Raw genomic sequence first — 25,811 nt, forward strand, 5'->3', positions numbered from 1 at the left:
ACCTGGCCAACGGGGTGTTTAGATCTGGCCCACCGGGCCGCCCTGGAAATAGCGAATGACTGGCCCCCTGTGCTTTGCCAGTAAAAAGAGAGATCGGGTGGGTCTCGCGCAGCCCTCTCAGGCTCCATTTTTGGTCGCAACAGACTCTTGCAACACTCGGCCAGCTAAAACTGAGCCTGGGTGGGCCACACGTGGCTTCCCCGGGCTCTGTTTACTCTGGTAGAGGGCTGCAGGAGCCCATCTCGGCCAAAAACTGAGCCTCGACAAGTGATGTCGAGCTGGCCATGCTTACCCCGGCCATGCCCATCTTGGCCATGCTCCCACACCTCCCCCAAGTTAAACACAACTCTGATGTGGCCCACAATGAAATCGAGTTTGATACCCCTGACATAGTGGTTTTGATTTTAAAACAAGGTTAAGCACAGTTTTGTGAAACCATCCAAAGATCTGCAATTGACAATAAACAACTTTCTGCAGCGCACTAAATTATCTGCAGTCATTCCTTTTTCTACTTATAAAGAATAGTTGCTAAGCCCTGGGATCTTTATTTACTCCTGTATCAGTATAGCAGCTATATGGTTTGTGGCTTATTGGATAACTTTCTCTTTTGTAAGAATACATACGTTTCCACTATCTACTTAATGCTATGTAGTTGTTTAGCATACACATCAATGTACAGTTTTATAAAAATACATTGATTCAATAATCTCACATGGTTGCTGAATATTAATTTACAGGCCCTTTTGGAGTAAATCATGGAATAGAACTTCATCCTGATGTGGTGGAATATGCTAAGGAAAAACTGGAGAGCTTCATAAAATGCAGCGATAGCTTTGATAAGTAAGTATATTGATGGCTAATTTTATATTAAAATCTTTTTCCTTATAGTAGTAAAGTATTTATGAAGACTTTTGAGGAAACTTGCCATGCTTATTTATTGCAGCCACAATTACAAGTTTGCAACATTATTTTAAAATGTTCAAAATGTAAGGCATTCATTAATTTGATAATGCGGTTGTATTATCAATACTTGTACAGTCTTTAAAAGTATTGCACATCTTGGTCTCTCATGTTGTTTGAGGAGATTCTCGTATTCCTTACCTTACTTTTTCTCACTCTTCGTCTTTTTATATATATATATATATATATATATATATATATATATATATATATATATATATATATATATATATATATATACTCACACGCATACATGTACATACACACACACACATATGTAAATATTTCTACTTGCTAAAATTACTGGAATGCATTCTGAATATTTCTGAACTTCAAATTAAAATTGAGTAGTACAACCTATTTTGGATTTCAGTCAAGGAATATTTTAAATAGCACCTGTATCTCTGCTACTTTTTCATAGTACCAGCAGATACTTGGGAAATTTCCGATGAATCTGGTAGGCAGTTCCATCACCTCCCTGTTTAGCTACCAGCAGCAAGAAGCAACCTGTTCTCTTAATATTATTGCCTACAAATAGCCTTTCTGTGCTAGCCAATCCTGGATTGGCTCCTTTGTTTGTTGAAGAATTCTGGAAATGCAGCCCTAGCAGCGACACCTAAAGTGCTAATGGAAGAAGACTGGAAGTAAACCTGCCTGCTTGACATTTGTAACTGTTCTATACAACATTTTGTCTATGAACTCTTGACTCTTCATGTATAGGATTCATGATGGTAACTATCTGCTATATTCACTAGCCAATTAAATGACAGGGTGCTTGCTAATGTCTCATTTGAATGCATGGGTTGGATTAATGTACTTCCAGATTTTTTTGGATAGTTGAGAGAAATGTGATCAGCTGTATCTAAGAGGTGGTCAGTTAGTTCTGTTGGAAAGGGTGTTTTCTGCATCTTTAAAAAAAGCTGTAATGCACCTTTTCCTTAAAAGCCCTCTCTGGATTTAACTGTATTGGACAACTAACTCTTTATTCCTAAGCTTCCCTTTTTTGAGAAGATTGTTGAACTACTGTGATAAAACAGTGGAATTCTATGAAGCAAACCTTCCTAGAATGAATTATCTGGACTCTTCTCAGTCCATCCTGGATATGTAACGGAACCATATTTCATCCCTGTTCATGACTTTTGTCAAAACATTGATGGGATAGTATACAACTTCTGGTCCAATTGACCTCTTGACAACCATTAACTATCATGTCCTGAATTATTTATTTATTGGAGGGGGTGGCACTGTGCTTCAGCAGTGGGTAGTTTTAGCCAGAAGTTGTCAAAGAAGCAATCCAGTAGCCTCTTATGTGGACTGCTACAGGTTTGATCCTCTACCCATGACTTTTTAATGTTTCTTTGAAGATATTAAGAATGTCATCTGTCAGTTCATGATGTGATTGATATATTAAAAGGCTGGTGATACTCCATCCTGGCCATACTGGCAATGCAGACAAAGCCTTGTCCCACTATTTGGAAGTTATTAGGGTCTAGATCAGTGGTTCTCAACCTGGGGGTCGTGACCCCTTTGGGGTTGGAACGGCCATTTCACAAGGGTCGCCAAAGCCCACTCACCCCCCCTCACACCTTCACTCACCCTCACTCTCTGTTCTGTTGGATCTCCAGCCGTTCGTTTACCCTGCCCACTCCCAATCTATTGCTGCCTCCGGAGTCCCTCTGATGGCTAGAGGGAAAAAAACTGTTTAAATTCTTGCCGCGGGGCTTCAAAGGGGCGCCCTACAGCTGATCAGTGTTAAAAGAAAACAAATGAGTAGATCAGTGCCTGCAAATATAAATGGGTAGACCCAGTGGTGGGATTCTACTTTGGTAGAACCGGTTGTTAAGTAGTTAAGCCAGTGGTTGCCAAAGTGGGTGGTACCGTCCCCTGGGGGGCGGTGGGATGCCTTGGGGTGGTAAGCGGCAAGGGGGGGCGGCAGAGGGACGCTAGAAGCAAAGGGGGTAATGGGGGCTAAGTGGCAAGGAGGGTGGCCCCCCTTTGACCTGTGCCTCGCAGCACTTACCTCCTTGCAAGCAAACAGCAAGAAAAAAACAGCCTCTTTTAGCTTCAGCATAGGTTAATTAGCATGATTAGATCGGCCTCCGACTCTCAGCTGATTCACTCTCAGCTGTTTTGTAGGCTCCTTTACAAGCTTTTGTTTTGCAAGCTCTTTGCTTGCTGCAAAGAGTGCTGGAGCAGATTTTTTTTTCCCTAGCTAAAAGGAAACAAAGTAAAGCAGGTGACAAAATGAGGCAGGGAGAGAGATTTCTTTTTCTTTTTCTTTCTCCTCACCAAAAAAGGTAGGTGCAAACAATGGGAAATTTAGGGCAAAAGAGGAGAGTTCAAGATTTTAAAACACAAAAGAAAAAAAGCTCTATTTAACTAGGGAATTGTAATAATTGAGATACTATTAATTGTATATTGTGTTGAAAGCAGAAATGGTTAAATTGTGCTTTGGAGGAATATATGGGGGAAATTATTTGGTTTATTATTATTGGTAAATATAATTAATTGATTTGTAAGAAATTGGATTGCATGGAAATAATTGGAATATTCATGTTCATATTAATATACAAAAAAGATAGTTATGTAACTAATTGATCTATATTAAAATGTTGAATTTGTATTAAACAACTGTATTACATAATTACATAATTAACCAATGTGAGGATGGATATAAAAATAGATGACAATGGGAAGGGGTATAATATAGAATAAAAGGGAAAAATTGAATTTGATTAAGATTAGAGATGAGGATGAAGGGTAATATTGGTTTTTTTTAAAAAAATAGATGAGGAATAGATATGGCAAAAAGGAAATATAGAAATTGTAAATTTAATTGAAATGACTAAACACTGTTTAAATTTGTGAACCGGCCAAATACTCTGTTCAAAGAAAATACATTGTATGTTTGTATGTGTGTTTCTAACTATTGCTATTTATTCATATTTGTTCTTTTTTATTCTTTAAAGTTTAACAATTCATTCTTTATCTTAATATCTTTATATTTGTTTGGGGTTGGCTTTCTTCCCATTCATCTTTTTTATTGTACAGCAATCTTTCTCCTCAAACCTACCACCTCTCTCTTTTCTTTCCTTTCCCCCCTCTTCTTCTCCTCCCTACTTCCTCTTCCTTTCTCCTTCTCCTCCTCTCTTCCTCCCTCTCTTACCCTCACTCCTACTCTAATTTCCCTTCCCTTCCTTCATCCCTCTCTATTGCTGTATCCTTTTATGCATATGGACTACTCAGAGGGCTGAAAAAGTTATTTTTGACTGGTCCTCGCACTTTTGACCAGTCCTCGAACTTACGACTGTACTCACATTTTATGTTTTTGCCCTATCTTGTCACCATGGTGAAGAGAAGCAGTTGTGAAATGAGTGACACGGTTGTTAAGAATGCTACAATGGGCATAAATGATGACCAGTCATAAGTGCGAAGACCGGTCAAAAGTGCGAGGACCTGTCTGAAATCACTTTTTTCAGCCCTCTGGGTAGTCTTTTTGTGCACATGGACTACTCAGAGGGCTGAAAAAGTTATTTTTGACTGGTCCTTGCACTTTTGACTAGTTCTTGAATTTACGACTGTCCTCACATTTTACGTTTTTTGCCCTATCTTATCACCATGGTGAAAATAAGCAGTTGTGAAATGAGTAACATGGTTGTTAAGAATGCTGCACGGGCATAAATGTGAGGATGGTCATAAGTGTGAGGACCAGTCAAAAGTGCGAGGACCTGTCAGAAATGACTTTTTTCAGCCCTCTGAGTAGTCCCTATATACATAGCCATGGCCACCCGGTCACATGACCAGCTAGCCACGCCCACCCAGTCACATGACCTCCAAGCCACGCCCACAAAACAAGCTACGCCCACAGAACCGGTAGTAAAAAAATTTAGAACCCACCCCTGGTTGGGGGTCACCACAACATGAGGAACTGTATTAAAGGGTCGCGGCATTAGGAAGGTTGAGAACCACTGGTCTAGATGGAAAGGAACAACCTGATACTAAACCCAGCAAGATACAATTAGTCTTTATTTAGGGTCTCTGCAATGTCCACTGTTTTTCTTGGAGGACAGAAGAGCCCATGAAGGAGTAATTCTGTAACTTGTGGATCACAGCTACTGCTGGATAAGCAAATGGAGGCCATGTCCAAGAAACTCTTTAACCATCCCTGACTAGTACACCAATTGTAGTGGTACCTGGAATGTGAGGACTTTGCAATGACATCTCACATTCTTACCACCACCTGTTGGGACTACTGCAGTGACTTATATATGGAACTGCTGTTAAAGATCACTCATTAATTTGCAGCATCTAACTGCTTTTATATGGTTTGAAAATATTAAACCATCCAAATATGAAACCTACAATTGGAGCCTTGCATTAGCAATTTAAATTATTGGTTTTAGCCAATGAAGCCCTATATGGTTTAGTAGTGAGATACCTTCAGGATTGCTTCCTCCAGCCAAAGTCAACATATGTGATACAACATATTGAAAAAATGCTGATAGTTTCTCACTACTGAATTTAGAGGGGGCAAGGCTTGTAGGAGATATTTATCTATTATGATCCCTGTACTATTGAATAGTGTTTCATTGGAAGTTAGATTTGACCTGATTCTGTTGACCTTACAGAAATAGATTAAAATTGAGTTCTTCTGGAGAACTTATATGTTTGGTTAAGATAGTGTGGAAGACTTATTTATATATTGCTCTGGTATTACCATATTTTTCGGAGTGTAAGATGTACCCGAGTATAAAACACACCTTAGTTTTTGGTGAGGAAAATAAGAAAAAAACTGATTGGCAGGTGGATTGGCCTCCTGGAATACTCCAAATCAGTTGTTCCCAGAGGTGAATTTTAGCAACAGGTTCCTTGGTTGTGAGCTCTGTGCCTTGCTTTTTCTTTGCTTTTTTTTCTGCCTCTGAAACTTCTGAAACTCTGTTTCAGAAAAAACTTTTTTTCCTGCCTCTGAAAGCCTCCGAAACAGAGCTTCACAAAAAAAGCCTCTGAAACTCTGTTTGGGGACTTCTTTTCTAAAACTCAGTTTGGGGGCTTTTCTGAAGCTTCATTTCTGATGCTTTTTTCAGCCTCTGAAACCTGGGTGGGGCTACATTCAGAGTATAAGATGCACCCCAATTTTCAGCCTCTTTTTTGGGGAAAAAAGGTGCATCTTACACTCTGAAAAATACAGTAAGCTATTTATGAGTTTTTTGTTACATTCTATAGTTATGCTATATTATTTATACTATGGCTATTTGTTGCAAAGTGTAAAGAATTACATGATTCAAAAAGTCTAAAATCAGTAAATAAGTAATCTTTTGGCTTTCATTACAGCTTATAATGAAAGGATTCATGCTATATTTAAATTGTATGTATTACGAAGTATTTAGCACTTTAGCTACTTCACAGTTGTATTTTGGCACATATTTCGAGTATGTATTAATTGCTAGTATCTAATTTACCATTTCATTAATAACTGCCACTATTTTTATTTAGCAATTTTCAGACTAAATGTTATATTCTTCGTATAAATGGATTGTAGGTTATGTCTGCATAAACTCACATCTATTAATTGATTATGCTGAGCATAGGATATAGGCAAACCATAGGTTCTAAAGCATAGATCAGTATGTATTGATATTGTTTTTTGGTTTTAGTTTTGTATGATTGAAATATCTGCTTTAGGCAAAATAGTTACATGCCTTCCTTTCCTGTCTGTCCAGTCCTGTCAAATTGGAAAGGTAAATTAGTATTTTTAATATTCCTGACATTAGCAGGAAATATTCAAGATAATTCTGTCAATTTAAGCTAATTTGAAATGAGAAACAAACCCTAAAGTGGTCATTTATACTAATAGTTTGGGTCACGTAAATATCCCAATATATGCTTGCTTTGAAAATAAACTCTCTGAGAATTAGCTGTTACAGAAGTCTTAATGGTGATAGTGAGATATTTATTATTGATTTAATATTTTAAGCATGAAGAGTTCTCATCCTTTCATCTAGAACAAAATTTTGTTAATCTGTTGTAAATACATGCAAATATGGAAAGGTGTAAGTATGCTATTAAAAGTTTTTAATGCATGTTCTAGCCTTAGACTAGGTTCCCAAGGTTATATATAACTTTGTTATCTACAGTAATGCCAACAAGTAAAGCAGGCACCCACACGCTTACAAAATTCACTGAGCAATAAGAAAAATGATCCATTAAAAGATTAAAAGCAATTTTTGTGACTTTTCTGGAAAATTGTTTTATTTGCAAAAAAAGTTATTCTGGTTACCAGTGGTATTTGAGACTTTAAATATGACAAAACATAAAAATAATTGTTACAGTATATTAAAATAATTGGACCACAGAACAAGAAGCAATAAGCTAAAATGGCCCTGGAAAGCATAAAACAAAAGCGAAAGGGGGCAAATACTTGCTAATCATAGTACACATGTACTAGGAAATATTATAACCTAAGTAAAGGCAAAACAGCATAATGCAACCTATTTTTATTTTTATTTATTTATTACATTTGTTTACTTTTCTCACGTTTCTACAGTTTGCATTAAAATATATAGGCTGGCGTGTAATTTATTTCAGAGAATGGTGATAGTTATAAAGGGAGGATGAGCACCTCTCAATTATGTTGCATTAAAGATAATGTGAACTGTTCCTTCCTGGAGAAGGAAGTATTTAATATAACCATACTATAAATATGTGCATGATATAAAATATCCTGTCACTTAATGAGTAGCTTTTAAACCTACTGAACCCAGTAGAAAGCATTTTTGAACCTAGCTATTTATTTAAGATAGTTAGTGTTCATAATACCTGTAAGCATGTGTAAGCAAATTCTCTATTCCAGTTTATCTAACTCCTTACCCATCACCAGTTTGATTATTTTACTAGCTCATAATGGTTCCTAGTAAATCTTCAGAGAAAATAATGGTAGCTTGAAGATTTCTAGATTTTAAATTCTGTTTTTTTCTTTTCCTGTTTCTTGGTTCTGTTTCAGGTTTTGAAAGTCATTTATTAACTGTCTTAATATTTCATTATTTCCTTGATTTTATTTTTTACATATGTTTGTACAAAATGTCCTTGGGTTAAACTTTGGACAAAAAAAAACAGTTCCTTTCCCTCCCCCTTCCATTATTTTCTGCCTCCCAGTTCACCTGCTCTGGCATTTCTCACTGTACAGTGAATGGTCATTGCCATTTTGAAATTCTGTCTTTTTTTGTGTTTAGATTTCTTCTGTTTTTATTTTTGTTGGCTTCTATTGTCTCCTGCAGGGTTTTGCTATCATTATATTGGTTTAAATAAATAAAATAATATTAACATTTGGACCATTTGGACATTTGGAAGAGAAGTGAGTTTGGTGGCGAACTTGTTCTTCAAGGAAATAATGTTATACATATCTTTAAGTTCCTTTTTTATGTATTGTTTTATACTTTTAATTTTAGACTTATCTTCTCTAGTCACTTGTTTGATTACCTATTTAATATTTATTTGTACTCATATATCTATAATGTTAGCATTTATTGCCTGCCAAACTGGTTTATAATCTGTGATTTATATGAGCACTTACTTTAAATTTCAATTCTTCATGTATTGAGGTGAAGGATACAGAGTTGAAATGAATGATATGTGAAATACACTTAAGGTATTTAAAATATTCAGTAGATATAAAATTGATGTCATACATGAATCTCATATTGTACAATGATGAAATATCTTATATAAAATTGGTTGGTTGAATATTTCAATTAGTGGCAATAGCAAAGTCAGATGGAGTTATGATTTAAATAAAGCGCTAATACGGTAATGATGGCGAGAATATATTGATCCTTGTGGACACTTTATTACTACTTTGAGGATTTTTTTTTCTGAATATGTGGAAGTATATTGAAAAATTTAGAAAATATTGATTTAGATGTTAATAAATGAATTTAAAGTGTGGTAAATTTAATGTTATTAAAATAAATATTGTACCTCATTTGATTTCTTTTTTGAGAAGTATCTCAGTGTTAATTAGAAATTAATGTTTTCAGAGTGGAAAGTTCTATAGAATATACTATATATTTGGGGAAATAGATCACCAAGGATTTCATTAACTAAACTAAGATTGCTCCCTGATTATTGTGACCTTTAATGTACCAGACGTGCGAAAATATCACAAAAGTTATTTTTATCATCCATAAGTTTGTTAACTGAAAATTTAGTAGAAAATCATCCTCTGTGGGCCTTATTGAAAAGTTATTTATTTTCATTATCGTCATAGAACGTTCTTCTAACAATGTAGCAATAGCACTTAGACTTATATACTGCTTCATAGTGATTTACAGCACTCTTTAAACACAGGGGTGTCAAACTCGCAGCCCATGGCCCAGATGCGTCACGTGCTGGGCCTGCCCCTGCCCAGTTTAGCAAAGGGGAAAAAAGTCCCAATATGTCACGTGACGACACGAAATTGACACCCCTGCTCTAAGCAGTTTTCAAAGTCAGCATATTGCCCCCAACAATCTGGGTTCTCATTTTAGCGACCTCAGAAGGACAGAAGACTGAGTCAACTTGAGCCGGTCAGGATCGACTTCTTGGCAGTGAACAAAGTCAGCCTGCAACACTGCATTTTAACCACCGCGCTAGCATGGCTCTATATAATAGAAATAGTAGAAACATATAGTAGAAAAGATATTTATTTCCAAGAGTGTATGCCATAAGAAATCTTTGGGGTTTATTGGGATGTAGATAGATTTTGATTGAGACTCATGAAAACTTAACTGTTTGGGTTTTAATTCCTGAATTGTAGAATGTCAATACTGGAAGAAGCCGGTCTAGCTAATGGACTGTACAGATACTTATGATATAAGGGATATAAAAGAGGACAATACCAAAAAGGACATATAAGACAAAGCTTGATAAAATTATGGAACTTTACAAAAAGATGATGAGAAATAACAATTTCACAGTTAGCCTTTACTCTAAATGCTTTTCATGTTGAAGATAATTAAAGTAAAAGCAAGTGTAATTATATTTATAAATCTAGTCCACCCAGATATCATGAATAGATTAAAAACAGCAAGAATTACTTAATGAAAGCTATACCATATAAACAAACTAATAAACAAATATACAAATAGCTAAAAGAATAAATCTAATCTTAAAAATTAGAGAGGGACATACTTTAAAATACTCCTTCAGAATACTACTTATTAGAACACATATATACATTAACATTTAAATATGATGCAGAGAGATATTTTTTAAGAAGCAGGATAAATTAGACAAAATTATATATATATATGTAATATATATATATAATTTTGTCTAATTTATCCTGCTTCTTAAAAAATATCTCTCTGCATCATATTTAAATGTTAATGTATATATGTGTTCTAATAAGTAGTATTCTGAAGGAGTATTTTAAAGTATGTCCCTCTCTAATTTTTAAGATTAGATTTATTCTTTTAGCTCACATATCACATGATTTTAAGAAAAAAAACTAATAAGAAATGTTGTATAGATGACATACAATTCTGTTAATAATTGCCAGAAAAAAGAGAGAGATCATGCAGCAATAAATGATGGAAATGCCATGAAACAGAAGGAACATTTTACTAAATTTCGTGGCTTTGTAAAAACAAAACAAGCAAACCCCAAAGCATTGGAAAGATATAAAGATTTAGAGAATCTTAAAAATTAAATTTGAAATGGAAGAAGCTGAATTTGTTTAATGACTGTATGATTCACTTAACAACCATGGCAAAAAGGATTGTAAAATCAGATGTAACTCAGTTAACAACCATCTTGCTTAGCAGTAGAAATTTTGGTCTCAATTGTGATGGTAAATTGAGGACTATTGGTATGTCATAAAATGTTTTATGATAATTTCATAAAATAAAACGTTTTATAAAATTTGCCAAATTTCAATTTCATATGAGTCATTCTTTTGGATTTTGGATGCATTGGACACAGCCAGTTTGAAGTACCTTGGTTTATAAATTGTTGCCTGTGCTACACTGTCCCATTAAAGGTTACACACAGACAAACATACAAGTTTTAGTAGTAGTATTTAGTAGTTTTAGTAGTATATAGATAAAGGTGTATGTGTATGTGTGTGTTGTGTATAATATGACAAAAACAACTCATTTTACTTTGGTTTATATTTTATTAATATTATAATGACTGTTAGTTGTATAACTTACGAAATTTTCTTTGTCCACTTATTAATACTATCTGTTCTATAATTATATTTTAATAAATAAATGAGGAAAATATTTAACTCTTTGGAAGAAATCCATGCTAAGAAATAGATAGTAAAATGTTTTATTGGAAAGAATGGGCAGAAACTGGGATAGTATTTTAAATCAGTTATGCAACAATTACTCTAAAGGCTTTTCTTAGCTTCAAATCGAATTTGAATCGCTTAGCTCAGAACAGTATCAGTATTTTCAATTTAAGTAGAGTTTGGTGGCATAATATATCCCTGATGCCTGGGCTGTTTCAAAATTACTTGAGGTGCTTTCATGTCTGATGGAATCACTAATGTAAATTAAACCCAGAACATATCTTTTCCAATTATATATGAACATTTTTAAATTAGTATTGGAATTTTTCAATCATGGACAGAAGAATTGGAAACTCATATGACACCAATGGTTGCAAGTCCTTAAAAATGCTAAATTGATGTTAACATGTTTAAGACTAAAACTGCATTTCATGTCTATTGCACTCTTCCTCCACCCCAAATGTATTGGGTATCAGATTTTGGTTTTTTTTTGGAGATGTAAACATCTCCAACAAATTTGAAAGATTGCTGGCCCATGTAATCTGGTTTTAAAAACTATTAATATTAGTATTTCAATGTGCATAAGTAGAGCTATATTTCATCAAGGAATGATCTTTGGAAATGTATATCATATTTACTTTAGAAAAAGCAGTATATTCAACTAATCAGAAAATGAAGCAGTGTATTCTTCTTTGGCATAAATTTCATGGTATTTGCAATAATAGGGTAGAATTTTTAGTTACTTTTGATGCTTTATAGGTATCTAAAATGACAAAGTGGGTTCAAAAATGTGTCAGAAATGTCTATTCACAAATAAGTTTGTGACATTCATTATCTGACATTTAAATCTACATTTTCAAAGTAAAATTTTCTATACGTTCAACTTTGTAGCAGTTGGAAAAAATCACCAAAGTTGTATACCTATTCTCAAAAGGTGGAGATATTTTAGCAGTAAATTCAGCTTCTATGTTTGACATACATTTCAAAAAACTAGCTCCCTTTTGAAATGGAGATATCATTTTGAAACACATGAAGGCTAGATCTTCTTCCTTTTAAAATTTACTTTCACTAGAAAACATTACCTTAGGCAGCAAACCACAACTTTCTATTTTATATGGACAATCCTTAAGAGAAGCACTTTGTAAGTTTAGGTCATTGCATTGCCCTCATTTTGAAAATTAATAAGCAATGCTGTTCTTTCTTTAGTTGACATGATCTACTTTAAATTTTGAAACTAGAAGGATCCTTATGGCTGTCTAATGCACAGATGTTGCAATGCCAGGATTCCTCTTCACTTGTTTATTGAAGGGGAATATGTTGTCTTTTCTGCTCCCAGTCAGCTTCTAGATGTAGAATATCCGTCTTGGAGGGACAGCCACGGGGCAGTGCTAGATTGCCCACCTGCTAGCACTCTACCATTCCCCCAAGTGCAAAAGCTGATATGATTCCTTCTGGGCAAGGATACCTTCATCTCTGGGTAATGAAAGAGTCATCTTTCTACAATGGTAAGTGAGAACAATTGTAGTATTACTACTGGAAACAGTATTACTAATAAGATAATATTTTTAATCGCTAATATCTGCAGAAGGAAAGAAAGTCCACTTATTCAGCCTCCCAGGAATAAAACAATAGTATGTTTTAGTTCTATTAATACAGTGAAGACTAGAAAAGTAACTTCTGCTGACCCACAACAAAAAGAAAGGCCTTTTATCCAATTTCCACTTGAATAAATATGTCATTTTACAGATAATTGGTTATTTGAAGAAAAAAAAGTAGAAATCTACAGTTTTCAGATTTGGAAGCTTCTGCTATTGAAATGAGAACTGTGATAAATTTACTTATTATAAAAGCAAGCAAAACATAATCCTTGGAATAATTTTCATGTTGCTTTGGTTGGAAAGATTTGAGATTCTCTTAGCAGACACTTTGGGTGAATACTATATTTACATCATGCTTTGCAAGCACATTGAACTTAGAAGTTTTGACGAAGTCTCTATCCAGGTAAAAAAAGAACAGCAGAATAATTAAGGATCCTGTAAAACAGAATTGTGTCTATTGCATTTGCTTCGTCCGGTTGCCAAAATTGAAATCAGGATTAAAAAATACTTTGTCCATATAACAAATCTCTGCAATCAACAAACACATTACTGTGTACTGTATGGCTAAATATGCTGTGGCTTTAATCACTGAACACAATAAAATTAAAGTTCTTCCTGATAATTATTTCATGTGCAAAATTTTACCACAGTTACCATAAACTTCTATTACCAATGCTCTTGTGCTTTCTCACTATTTTTGCTGGCACTTTTTGGCCAAAAAAACCCCCCAAAACACCAACCCTTGTGAAACCTTTCCTCTGGTTAAGAGAGTTTTCTTGGCTCATGACATTGATGGATCCTTGCCAAATATTAGGCTCTGCTAACATACTGAAAGAAAGAGTGCTCAGTTTTCAAGACAAAGCTCTACAGAATGCAATCAATACAGATTAAATATGGAAATACAGCTAATTGGCAAGCAATAAATTTTGGTGTTTTCAAAAGTAATTACTTAAAACTCTTCTAACTGCATCAGTAATAACAGCTTTAAATATACCCATTTGAAAGTTTGATAAATATTTATTTTACACTTGTGTAAGACAAAATAGTTTGGAAAACATTTAAAAAACTAACTTCAGATGAATGTAGTGCCAATATAGATTTGCATGTTTTGATATGAAATGTAATTTTTACCAAGACTAAAGGTAATCTTTACAGAATCTATATAGTACTTAATGCATCTGTATCCAAATATAACTATAATTTTATTACCACATTTATGCCATACGTTCCATTCAGAGCTATATGAATAATTAATAATTAAGGACTTTGGAATTTCAATACATTTCATCCTCAACTACATATATTCACAGGATAATTTAGACGAATTATAATTTCCTTTTTCAGGAAAAATGAAGGGTAGCATTGTGAACTCCCCTAAAGAAAAATGGAACATAAATCTAATAAATAATATTTACTATATAAGGTATTAAAGTAGTATAAAAGGTTATCGCTTTCCTATTTTATCATTTTAAAAAATACAGAAGAAAGTAATAACTGGTCCAGTTAAAGGTAATTTAAACTTTGTTCTTTAAAATTATGGTTTAGCACAATCATTGTGATATGCCAATATACTGACCATTAAGTCATTGTTGCCACCTGCTTTGCTGATATTTTTTTTCTTTAAACCTGAACTTGTCATTTACAATTATTACCGTATTTTTCAGACTATAAGACACTCTGAAGTATAAGACGCACATAGCTTTTGGGGAGGAAAAAAAAGGAAAAAAAAATCTGCCTCTGCCTCCCAGCAATTTATCTCCTTGCAGCAAACAGCAAACTGGTCAGCTTCAGCACAGCCTGATTTAGCACAAGCAACTGATTGGTGGTTGGATCGGCCTTCCGGAATATCGCCTATCAGCTGTTCCAGGCTGCGGGGATTGTCACCTCCCATCACCGCCCATCACTGCTGCTGCCTATCACCGACTCCAAGTGCCCCATTTTTGGCTTCCGTGCATCCCATTTTTGGCCTCCACATGCTTCATTTTCAGCCTCCACATGTCCCGTTTTTGGCCCGTTCCAGGCAGCAGGGATTGCTGCTGCTGCCACCTATCGCCATCGCCTGGAACAGGCCAAAAATGGGACATACGGAGGCCGAAAAAGGGGCACATGGACGTGGCAATAGGCGGCTGCAACAATGGCCAGTGCTGATGGGCGGTTGCGATCCCAGCAGCCTGGAACAGCTGATAGGTGGTATTCCAGGAGGCCGATCCAACCGCTAATCAGCTGCTTGCGCTAAATCAGACTCTGCTGAAGCTGACCAGGCTGTTTGCTGCAAGGAAGTAAATTGCTGGGAGACAGAGGCCAAAAGGTGGGGGTTGGCGAGTGGGAGGGGCTTCGGCAACATTCGCTGTATAAGACACACAGATCTTTCCATCCACTTTTGGGGGGGAGGGGGGAAAGTGTGTCCTATACAAATACGGTATATAGTTTGTTACAGTATTATATTCAGAATACAATTACAATCAAGTTATTTTCTCTTAAAAATGCTATGACTTATTAAGAACTAGGAAAAATAGCAAACAAGAAATATGATAATTTTATTTAAATGAGTTACATCAAGGCAGTTTTCATTTTGCTTAGAATAGTTAGAAATATATTTATATAGCACAAGAAAGTATCTGATGATAAAATTCTCATGCCTTGCTACCCTGAAAATCTTAAAATATGATACACCTTGGAGAAAACTATTATTTGGCTCTGAAGACAGCATATTTTAAAAAGAGCCCTTACTGTACATCCCTTATACATCCTTACTGTATAATCTAAAATAAACAAAAAAAAATTGAAACCATTGTAATCCACAAAAGTTATAACTGTGAAAAACAATTTAAAATGGCAGAAGAGGAAAGCTTAATTCCTGTTGCAACAAACTGCTGCAATTCTGTGTTAGCAATAGCACTTAGACCTACATACTGCTTCACAGTGCTTTCCAGCCCTCTAAGTGGTTTACAGAGTCAGCATAATGCCCCAAAGTTAGACAAATGATATTTTTTGAAGTTTTATATAGCCTTCAGTGGTGGATCAATGGAACATGTATACCTGCTGCATAAAGGGAAGAGACTATAAACGTATGTAAATTCAATCTTATCTTTATGATATATTAGACCATCATAAATCATCACCTATCAGAAGGTCTAATTTATTCCAAAAGTAATGGCGCTCTTAGAATTTTTCAGGTAGCCTCAGCCTAATCAGTCCTGACATGACCTCTTCAGTTAATGATTCTTTTATATGAGATTTGGTTTCTATTTATTATAGAAGATACTGGGAATTCAAGATTAATGTAATATGCCCTTGAAGTGCATTAGCACTCATCAGATTACTTACTAGCAGATGATAATTTATATAGATTAGTTCATGTTTAATGTTAAATTTCTTACATCAACATTGTCAAATTACAGGTTCATCATCATACTATAAATTCCCTCCCTCCCTCCCTTCCTATCCACATATACCAGAAGTCTTGAAGGAATTCTTGTCCAAATTTGTTTCAATCCATTTTATAGTATTTCCAAAGGCCATATGATTACTATTATTTTTTAAAAAATAATGGAGTATATTTAATGATTCATATGCAGAAGTGGGAAAAACATGGATGTGTTCTGACTGAATTATGAAATGAACTTATATAAATATGAGTAAACTTATATTTACTCAGTAGCTAGCCATAAGGACAGGACATTTTTTGGCTTCCGGAGTTCCTAAGTAATTATTTTACTTGCATCTGCCTTGTGAATCTGAGAAATCTGGCCTAATTTTCTGAACTGTATTTCATATTGCTCATTTGACTATTTTCTTTTTTTCTTTTGTCTATTTTGTGCCACAGATTGGGTTGCAATGTGTTTTATCCATTTTATCAATCTTTGACCATGTTCTAACAAGCAACTTGATTGAAAGAAGATTGTGCTCTAATGAGTTATTTAAATAAAGGAGGTCAATACATAGGACATGAAAGTTCTTACTCTACTCCAGTAGTATTTTCTTTTAAATAATCATTTCATTTCTGTGGCTCACTAGATTAAATAAAAAGCTGAAATACATTTATTTTGTTACTTTTTGTATCTGCAATCGTAACACGAACATACATATGTTTTAGCATTAACTTTTAGTCTTGACCATTACATTGTTCTAAGGCACATTATGTGGCACTAACTGGTGTGAATTTTAAAGCCAACCTGATGCTATATCTAACTACACGGTTTCATTGATCATGAAGAAAAAGAATGTTTTAAAACAACAGTCTAGTGTCTTGGGTTTATTTGTATAACTACAGATTTGTACAATGGCTCATTTCCATTACCAATGGAGTTTCAGGGGTTTCGAAAGAACATTTAGTGTGCATCTGAATAGTCTGTAACAGTACACAGTTAAATAGGAAGCTGGATGCAGCTACACAACAGGAGAAAAGGTTCAGGAGAATCCACTCGTTTCTAAACAGCCTTTGGAGCATAAATTTGTGCCCTTACATTACCATACATTATCTTGGGTTTTTGTCTGGTTTCATTGTTGGGCCACTCTGTTTTACTCAATGGTATAACTTTGATATTAATGGTATTATAATTGGGCTTTTGTCTTCCCCATAGCAAATCACTGAGACTATCATTATTTTCCATTAATTCAGCATGTCTCAACGTATTTCATTGAATACATAAGTGTATTTTCCTAGATTAATTTTCTGATGCAGAGACTATATGTAGCATCCAACTCCCAATAGAAGCATTGTAAAAAATCTTAAAAGGGTTGCAAGATTCCAACCATGATTAGGGACTGATAACACCTGATGTATGTGACTGGTAAACATGGAGTCATATTAGAGGCAATCCTTCATATAGATTTATAGTTGTTAAATCTAATAAAATCAACAAATACCATAACACCAAACAATGGTTCTCCGTTAAGAAACTTTATCTTCAGTATTGAGGTGTCATTTTTTTTTTACTCTTTTGAATCTTTTGAACTTTTGATGAAAGAAAATAGAAGTTTGCTGAGGATATGACAAGTTAATTTGCTTAACATCTGTCCTTTGTATTGTGAGAGATTGATTTACATTATAGCATTAACCAATTTAATCATCAGCACAGCTGGTTGAATGAGGTTTATGCATGATAAATTTCTTGCACTAATATTGCTTTGATATAAATTCTAAATATATTATCTGATATCTGTACTGTTTGCCATTAGGCACATTGTGGAAATGTTCTGTGAAACAGGGCTACTTAGTTTACCTGTGCATGGCAAAATGTTTTTTCACTGCATGCACAGAAGTAAAAAAAAAAAAAAAACCTGCCATATACCATGTAGAATTGTGTACTGAGCAGATCTGCAGTTCCTTAAACCAAGCTTGTCATTTTCCAGGACTCTGCTGTCTACAGAAAGAAGTATGTGGAGAAAAAGCAGCAGCTTTGTTGCAGACAAGTTCCAAAGGTGCTTTTTTAAGAGGCAACTGGACTTTCTGGTTTTTCTTTGAAGACGTTTCACTTCTCATCCAAGAATCTTCTTCAGCTCTGACTGCATGATGGGGAATAGAAGGATTTATACTCCTTGCAGACAACTGGTCATTTGCATTCTTTCAGCAAGTCATTAAGGCCAGCTAGAGGTTTATCTGTGTCATCAAGGCATGGGTGTGGAGCCTACTTGGAACTATTGAAAGGACTATGTTGTAGACTGAAGATAGATAGATGTTGTATCCCTCCCCCTCTGTTGAGAGAGGGCTGTTCAGTTTTGAGATAGATGGCCTCTTTGACTCCTCTTTCAAACCAGCAATCCTCTCTGTTCTCCTGAGCTTTTCCAATATTCCTTTAGCCTTCCATTCCCCACCATCCAGTCAGAGCTGAAGAAGCTTCTTGGATGAGAAGCAAAACATTTTCAAGGAAATACCAGAAAGTCCAGTTGCTTCTTGAAAAAGCACCTTTGGGACAACCATGACCACCTGGATTACTGAGAAATTCCATAGACATCAGCCATCCCACATTCCAAACACCTCTATGATCTCAGTCTAGAAGTGCAGCATGCCCACTCCTAACAGGGAAAATAAAATATGAATCGTTGAAATAACTCATTTAGATTGAAATATTCTGTCTAAATTGACCCATTTCATAAAATCTGAAAGAATAGGGACTAAATACAATCCCTAAGAAGTCATTCCAGTTGGAAGAATGTCTGTGCAACTATTTGGATCCAAAGCAGGAAAAGTGTTTGATCCCAGTATAAGTGTTTTTTATATACCAGACAGCAACTCTTTAAAGAAACCATGGCTTTTCTTAGGCTTGCATAGGAACTATGCAGTTTCAGGAAAATATTTCCTTGAGCTAAAGAAGGAGATGCAACGTGATGCAAACATGTCACTTTATCACCATCTCTTTAATGTATCTTTAATTTAGCAGACTTCACACTGAAATGAATAAATATAGAATGCTGAATTTTAAATTATATCCATGGTAAATATGGGTATTCTGTATATTTCCAATATAATACAGTTACAATATGAGATAGTCCTCATTTAATGACCAGTCGGTTTACAGCCGTTCAGAATTATTACAGTCACAAAAAAAATGTTTTGCAGCCTATTTAAGAGATTTTAAAAACTGACTTTCAGTATAAGTGTTAATACTGGGGATGCTATCATGTTTGAATGTAAAGCTTGCATCAGTGTTCCTAAAGAATAAAATAAGAATATTGAATCTTATAAGAAATTTTTGAAATAGTATTGATATCACTTTCATCTGTAGCTTGTGGTAACAATTTTGTAAAGCACCTACTATAAGATAATTTAGATTCATGACACCATGCATATTTCTTTTCACATAAGAGTTAGTGAGATATTCAGTGTACTGCCTGTTCTAAAATATGAGATTTTAATATTTGAGGTTTGGACAAGATGCTTGTAATTGTCTAGCTTTTGTTGGTTTACTAAAGTTTTTCCTGGACAAAGATAACTCTTATGATGGTTAAAATACGCTCTACATTTGTGTTCTAGCCTGGGAGGTAAGACCAGGTTTTTGAAGCAGGATCTGGCCAGAATCATCTTATTTATATAATAAAGCTAACTGTACTGCTTGCATATTAGCTACTGGGATAAATACTTTGTAATTGGCATATTAAGCACTGAGTAATTTCACACTGAGTTATCTAGCAGATTATTTTCCCTGTTATAAACCTGCATGGTTGCTAAATTTGCCTAGGGAGATCTTACTGTGGATGCCATAAATCGGTAGATTGTCATTCCAAAGTCATTTGTGATGTGCCTTCTGAGTCATGATACCTTTTATTCAGAATATTCTCCTTGCAGATGTTCATTTAGGTGTATATTTTTCACTCTGGTTTTCTTTGTAGGCTTGCCAATATATTTTTGTAATGTACTTTATTTTCTTATTTTTTAAAAAAATCCATATTTTATATTTTTTAATTTAAATTACAAAATATTGAGTAATAAATAGCAGATTGAAACAATACTAAAGCATGTTCAACTTTACATTTTAATCAAATAAAGATATATAACATAAAAATGTTGGTTGTGTATTTAATTGCAGAGATATTTCAGTTTCAGCAATATTTATATTTTTCTAATTTTACTTTTTTAAAAAAAAAAATGAAATGTTTGGTTATCCACAGATTTGAATTTTGTGAACCTGCATTTGCAGTTGGAAATTGCTTGCAGATAGCCTCAGACAGTCATCAGTATGACCGGATTTATTGTGGAGCAGGTGTGCAAAAAGACCACGAAAACTACATGAAAATTTTATTGAAAATTGGAGGGATTTTGGTTATGCCTATAGAAGATCAGGTGATTTAAACCTTTTTTCTTTGAATATTTATATTTCCTTTGTCACATTTAAATAACATTATTCTTAATCTTTCTATTGTCAGCTACCTTAGTACTGTAAACAGAATGTAAAATGGAAGAATAAGGACCAACAATAAAACTCTTTTGTCTTCAAGAAATGTTCTAATTGAACAGTTTGATCTTTCAGGACAGTTCTACTAGCCCACCTGTAGTTGATTTTTAGTGAATTTGCAAATATAATTTTGACAGCATTAATCCATTATACAATATTGTGTGACCTATGAACCCTTCTCCCAAAGAAAAAGCTTGGGAAAACAGGATTTAAATTATCTATTCTCTTAGACACTGAAATCGCCCATTCCTTTTCTTAAATGATTCTTACTTCTGCCTGTTAATATGCTGAAATACTGCAGTTTAAAAATAAATGTTACTAATTTGTAATTTTGAATACTTTGTTTAAGATATTTTAAACCTTTTATTTGTACCTGGCTTATCAGTTGAGTCCCCAAAACTTATTAGTAGGCAAATAGTGACAGTTACTGGGGAGGCAAGCATCACAAACTGAATAACACAGCTCTATGCGTCTACACTGTCCAGTGCTGTAAACAAAAGCCTTTGATGAAGTAGCTGGAAACATTGCTGCCACTTTGCTTATATCCAGTAGGTTCTTTCCCTAATGTGTGTACTATGGTGAAGAAGAGAGGAAAGATTGTAGTCACCTGGGTTGATACTTTTTCATGAGCTAATACTGTAAAGGAAAAAAGATGAAACTGCGGCTGCTTCAGTTACAAATTAGGTTTTAAGTACTTACAGCTCAATAGTAAACCATACTTTTCCACTAATAAATTTCAACAATTTAATTTTTTTTTAATTTAAATTGAAGGAAAATACAAAAATTATACTAATATGTTCTTAATTCCATCTGTGGCTACTGACGGATCATCACAAAATTGTGATGATCATGATAGGAATAATTACACATAGCAGCATGGCTGTTACCAACTCATTGTTTATGATTTCCCCCAAATTCTAAGTTAGATAGAAGGAAACATTACCCTTTGTTTACTTTAGATTACAATTTCCTCAGTTTCCTAGGTATTATAAATGATAGCTAGGACTGATTGAAATTAAATGTTCAAATTATTTGGAAAGTATCAAAAATATATCCCTTTTTAAAAGATGGGTAGCCTTACTAAGTTCATGTCTATAATTGCAGAAGATGATCCTTGTGACTATAATCACAGATGGAATTTGGCTAAAAGGGTTAACAAGTATAATCTTTCCTGGTGTTAGGACATTTATTGTGGGAGAGATAATCATTGGTACTTTAGCATGTTTCTCTATCCAATTATGAGTGTATTATTAGCCAATAATAGGTATTCGGCTTCATAAATAAAGTCTGAAATTGGCTAGTTACAGCCAACTTTTTTGCAGCTGTCTTTTCTTTTGAGGGAAAAAGAAGCAGAAAGAATTGAAGACATTAATACTTTCATATTGCCAAACAGTTGGAGCAAAAATTAAATAAAATCCTTTTTTATTTGAAGGGGTTTTTGGGGTAAGTGGGATGGACTAAAATAGTCGCAAAGCCTACATCCAATTCACTTTCTAAAACCCTGAAAACCGAGGATTTTTGGCCAAATTTTGGATTTATACGAAGAGCTTTTAAGAAGTAAAATGTTTATTGGAACCCCGCAACCCTTTATCAAAATGGGTCCCACAAGTCTTAAGTTTTACCCAAGTTCACTTGCATAAATTATAAGCTATAGTTTTTCCCAGTCTATCAGAACAAGATCATTATATGAGAAACAAATACAAAATACAAGTATTGATGTAATAGCTTAAATTTGTATCATTAATTTTCAATGATTCTATATAGCTAACCCAGATCCTGAGAACTGGACAGAATACTTGGGAAAGCAAAAACATCCTTGCTGTATCATTTGCTCCACTTGTACAGCCAAGCAAAAGTGACACCAGCAAAAACGATAGTGTGGGGCTGCGTAAGTATTTGTTGTGTGTTTCCTTGTAGTACAACTAGCATAGACTAAAAGTAAATTTAAGCAGCTAAAAGCATGTATTCTTTTTGAAAAAGAATAAATGAAAAAATCATATCGACACTTACTTAATAATTCCTCTATATATTTGGCCACGTTCTAAGCAATAAATAGTCCTAACTACAAAACATTTCTGAGATCCTGAACAAGAGCATAATATATATTATCAAGAATTCCCTGTTAGAAGGAAATTGGTAATCTTACAAATGTGTCTCCTATTTATGCAAACAATCCATTGGACTCCGCCCATTCTGCCTAATAATTGTCTACAATATTTTCTCCCTGAAGCTGAACAACTTTGGCTGACTAGGATACCATATTTATAATCCATCTTGTTACTGATTCCATTTTGTGATTTTGTTTTTAGAATCTTAATTTTAAACCTAGCTGATGTGCTAACAAAAGTTGTTAGGGGTTGCTGATATGGGAGGGTAGTGCACCATGTAAATTTAACCTGTTTCTGGGTTAAAACAATTTATGAATTCATTGTTACTGGGATTTGATTCACTTTGATATGTGAATTAAATAAAATATAGTTGCTTAGAACATAGTTTAATGGATGGCATATTGTGGTATAACTTACTGTACTATATTGCTGCATATTTCTATTTGTAAAAATAATAAAATTTCAGAATAAACTTTATTTTATTTATATTTTGTTTTTATTATTTTTTATAAATAACTCAATGAGGTAAACAGGCCTAATACCTTTTCTTCTCCTACTTTACCCACAACAACAACCCTGTGAGGTAAGTTGGGCTGAGAGAGAATGACCGGCCCAAAGTTATCCAGCCGACTTTCATGCCTAAGGCATGAATAGAATTTACAGTCTTCTGGTTTATTGCCTGCAGTCAATCTATTTCTTTCTGAGTTAGATAGCCAAACTATGTGTCTACTTATGTATTAAAAGTATATGCTGCCCATCTCACTATCAAGCGACTTGGCAGTTTACAATATCATAAAAATGTTAATATAAAATATTAAAACATTAAAAACAAGCATTAAAAGTTAATAAAAACTGGGTAAAATAGAAACAAATACATGAACAGGGTGGAGGTGGGATCTTTTTAGTCTACTAATTATCTCCAGCAAGGGACAACCCAAACAGGGCCCCAAGCCAAATGTAAGAGCAAAGTTTTCAGACTCTTATGGAAGACCAAGAGAGTAGAGGTGGATCTAACCTCAAGGGGCATGATGCTCCAGAGGGCAGGAGCCATCTCAGAAAAAGTTCTTCTGTTCTCCACCAGCTGAAATTTCCATGGCTGATGGAGTCCATAGCATGCCCCTTCTGCCAGGATGGAATTAATTCATAGCAAGTAAATGAGTATGCAAAAGTGATGATTGAAAATAAATAAGTCTAAATTTTTAAACATTGTTAAAGTTACATGTGATTTATTGTGGTTTTCTATATGTTCACTGTTCTGTCATCTCAGATTTTTTGTTTGATGAACCATGTTATTACAAACTTCTTTATATTGGACACAAGTTTTAAAAATATTTTAAAATACCAATAAAGGAGAATATTTGTAGCTCAGAGTTGAAATAAGGGGTCCTTATTTTTCTTGCAAGACAGCACCAAGTAGTACTCATATTTAAAAATATTTGGAATATAGGGAAACTCCTGTTTCAAAATGGTCATGATGGTGTCTGGTTTAATAAAATACAAGGAGCAAAAGAAGCCATTGGAAGAAATTACAAAAAAACATTGCCTTCCAAGGTCCTTTGTCAAAGTTATTAAGAAATCATGCCAGAAAAGTGATTGCTGCTTTTATATATTTTAAATTTAGTTCAATATTTTTGATGATTCACTTCAAAATATTTTATAGTGTAATTTAAGTACCATGACTTATTTAATTCATTTTTTTCTCTTTCTAGCTCCCTGTGCTGTTAGGAATCTACAGGATTTGGCACGGATCTACATTAGACGCACCCTTAGAAACTATGTAAATGATGAAATGCAAACCAAAGGTATTACACAGAAACCTCCACCAAAACGTAAACGCAGAAGGTGTCGTAGACGCAGGATTAATACCTATGTGTTTGTTGGCAATCAACTCATTCCTCAACCTTTGGATAGTGAAGAAGATGAAAAGATGGAGGAAGACCACAAAGAAGATGATGAAAAAGATCAAAATGAAGTCTTGAAAACAGAGGAACCTCCACCAAATTTATTGCGGGAAAAGATTATGAATCTACCACTCCCTGAATCTCTAAAAGCCTACTTGACATACTACAGAGAAAAATAACCTTTGCTTTTAAGTAAAATAATAATGCCTACTTGATATTTTCTTAATCCTTGAAATGTAGCATTTACTTAAGTACAGTAATCTTTCAACAAGGCTTTAGAGCTGTGATGAATCGAAACATAACTTGCTACAAGGACTTGGATTCAGCAGTAGTTTCCTATTTTAAATCCTATTTTGTTGCCTTTTCTCCCCCCTCCCCCCCCAGGTTATATTGTTTTAACTTGACTAGAAATGGGTTTCACACCAGTATATAGCATTAATTAAGAGTTTGCATGATAAATCTTTTTGTTCCCTGACAAATTTGTATTGATGAGAATTAATAACATTTTTATATAAGTGAATAAAAGTGTATTCAGATAACAATAAGGATGGTCTGCATTCTCTTAAGAAAGTTTTTAAACAAGCAGACATTTTTCATGTCACTGAATTGGAACATTTTATTTTACCATGGTTATATTGCAAATCATTGTTACTGTGTTGAAGTAAGTGTGTTCAAAGGAATACAGAAGTGCAATAGCAGTGGACATTGAATGAGCTAGCTTTAGTGTAATATATGCATTCAAATTTAGAAATGACAGATAATTTTCTTTTATATATCTTGCCAAAAAATGTCAAGAAAAATGATTGCTTCTCTGTCTCTGTCTCTTTCTCTCTCTCTGAGCCTTAAAGAACATACTGACTATAGCATTTCTAAAAAATCTTTTCTTTAACACCAGCCAATGATTGATTTCTTAACTTTCCAGCATTTATGAAAAAGTATGTAACTTATTTTTAAATTTAATGGTACAGAAAACATCTTTCATTTATAAAAGATTGTAATTTCAGCTACTATATTTACGCCTTTATAGAATAGAACATATGAAAACAATCTTGTATTGCTTTTTTGCATAGCAGTAATAA

General features: G+C 34.2%; 1 protein-coding gene across 2 annotated transcripts in view; it reads left to right on the plus strand.

Annotated features, from left to right (window-relative positions):
* The window catches only part of PCMTD1 (protein-L-isoaspartate (D-aspartate) O-methyltransferase domain containing 1), a 39,658-nt gene extending 14,101 nt beyond the window's left edge, over window positions 1-25,557 (plus strand). For both annotated transcript variants that reach the window (XM_070940547.1, XM_070940545.1), the window contains 4 exons: window positions 738-840; window positions 20,440-20,611; window positions 22,488-22,611; window positions 24,541-25,557. In XM_070940547.1, coding sequence (XP_070796648.1) covers window positions 20,558-20,611; window positions 22,488-22,611; window positions 24,541-24,911 — 549 coding nt within the window. In that variant the 5' untranslated portion in view covers window positions 738-840; window positions 20,440-20,557 and the 3' untranslated portion in view covers window positions 24,912-25,557. The remainder of the gene's footprint in view (window positions 1-737; window positions 841-20,439; window positions 20,612-22,487; window positions 22,612-24,540) is intronic.
* Window positions 25,558-25,811: the final 254 nt, after the last annotated feature.

Source organism: Pituophis catenifer, unplaced genomic scaffold (genome assembly GCF_029215685.1).
Source record: "Pituophis catenifer annectens isolate HBS135680 unplaced genomic scaffold, rPitCat1.0.hap2 SCAF_3, whole genome shotgun sequence".
NCBI classification, from domain to species: Eukaryota; Metazoa; Chordata; class Lepidosauria; order Squamata; family Colubridae; genus Pituophis; species Pituophis catenifer.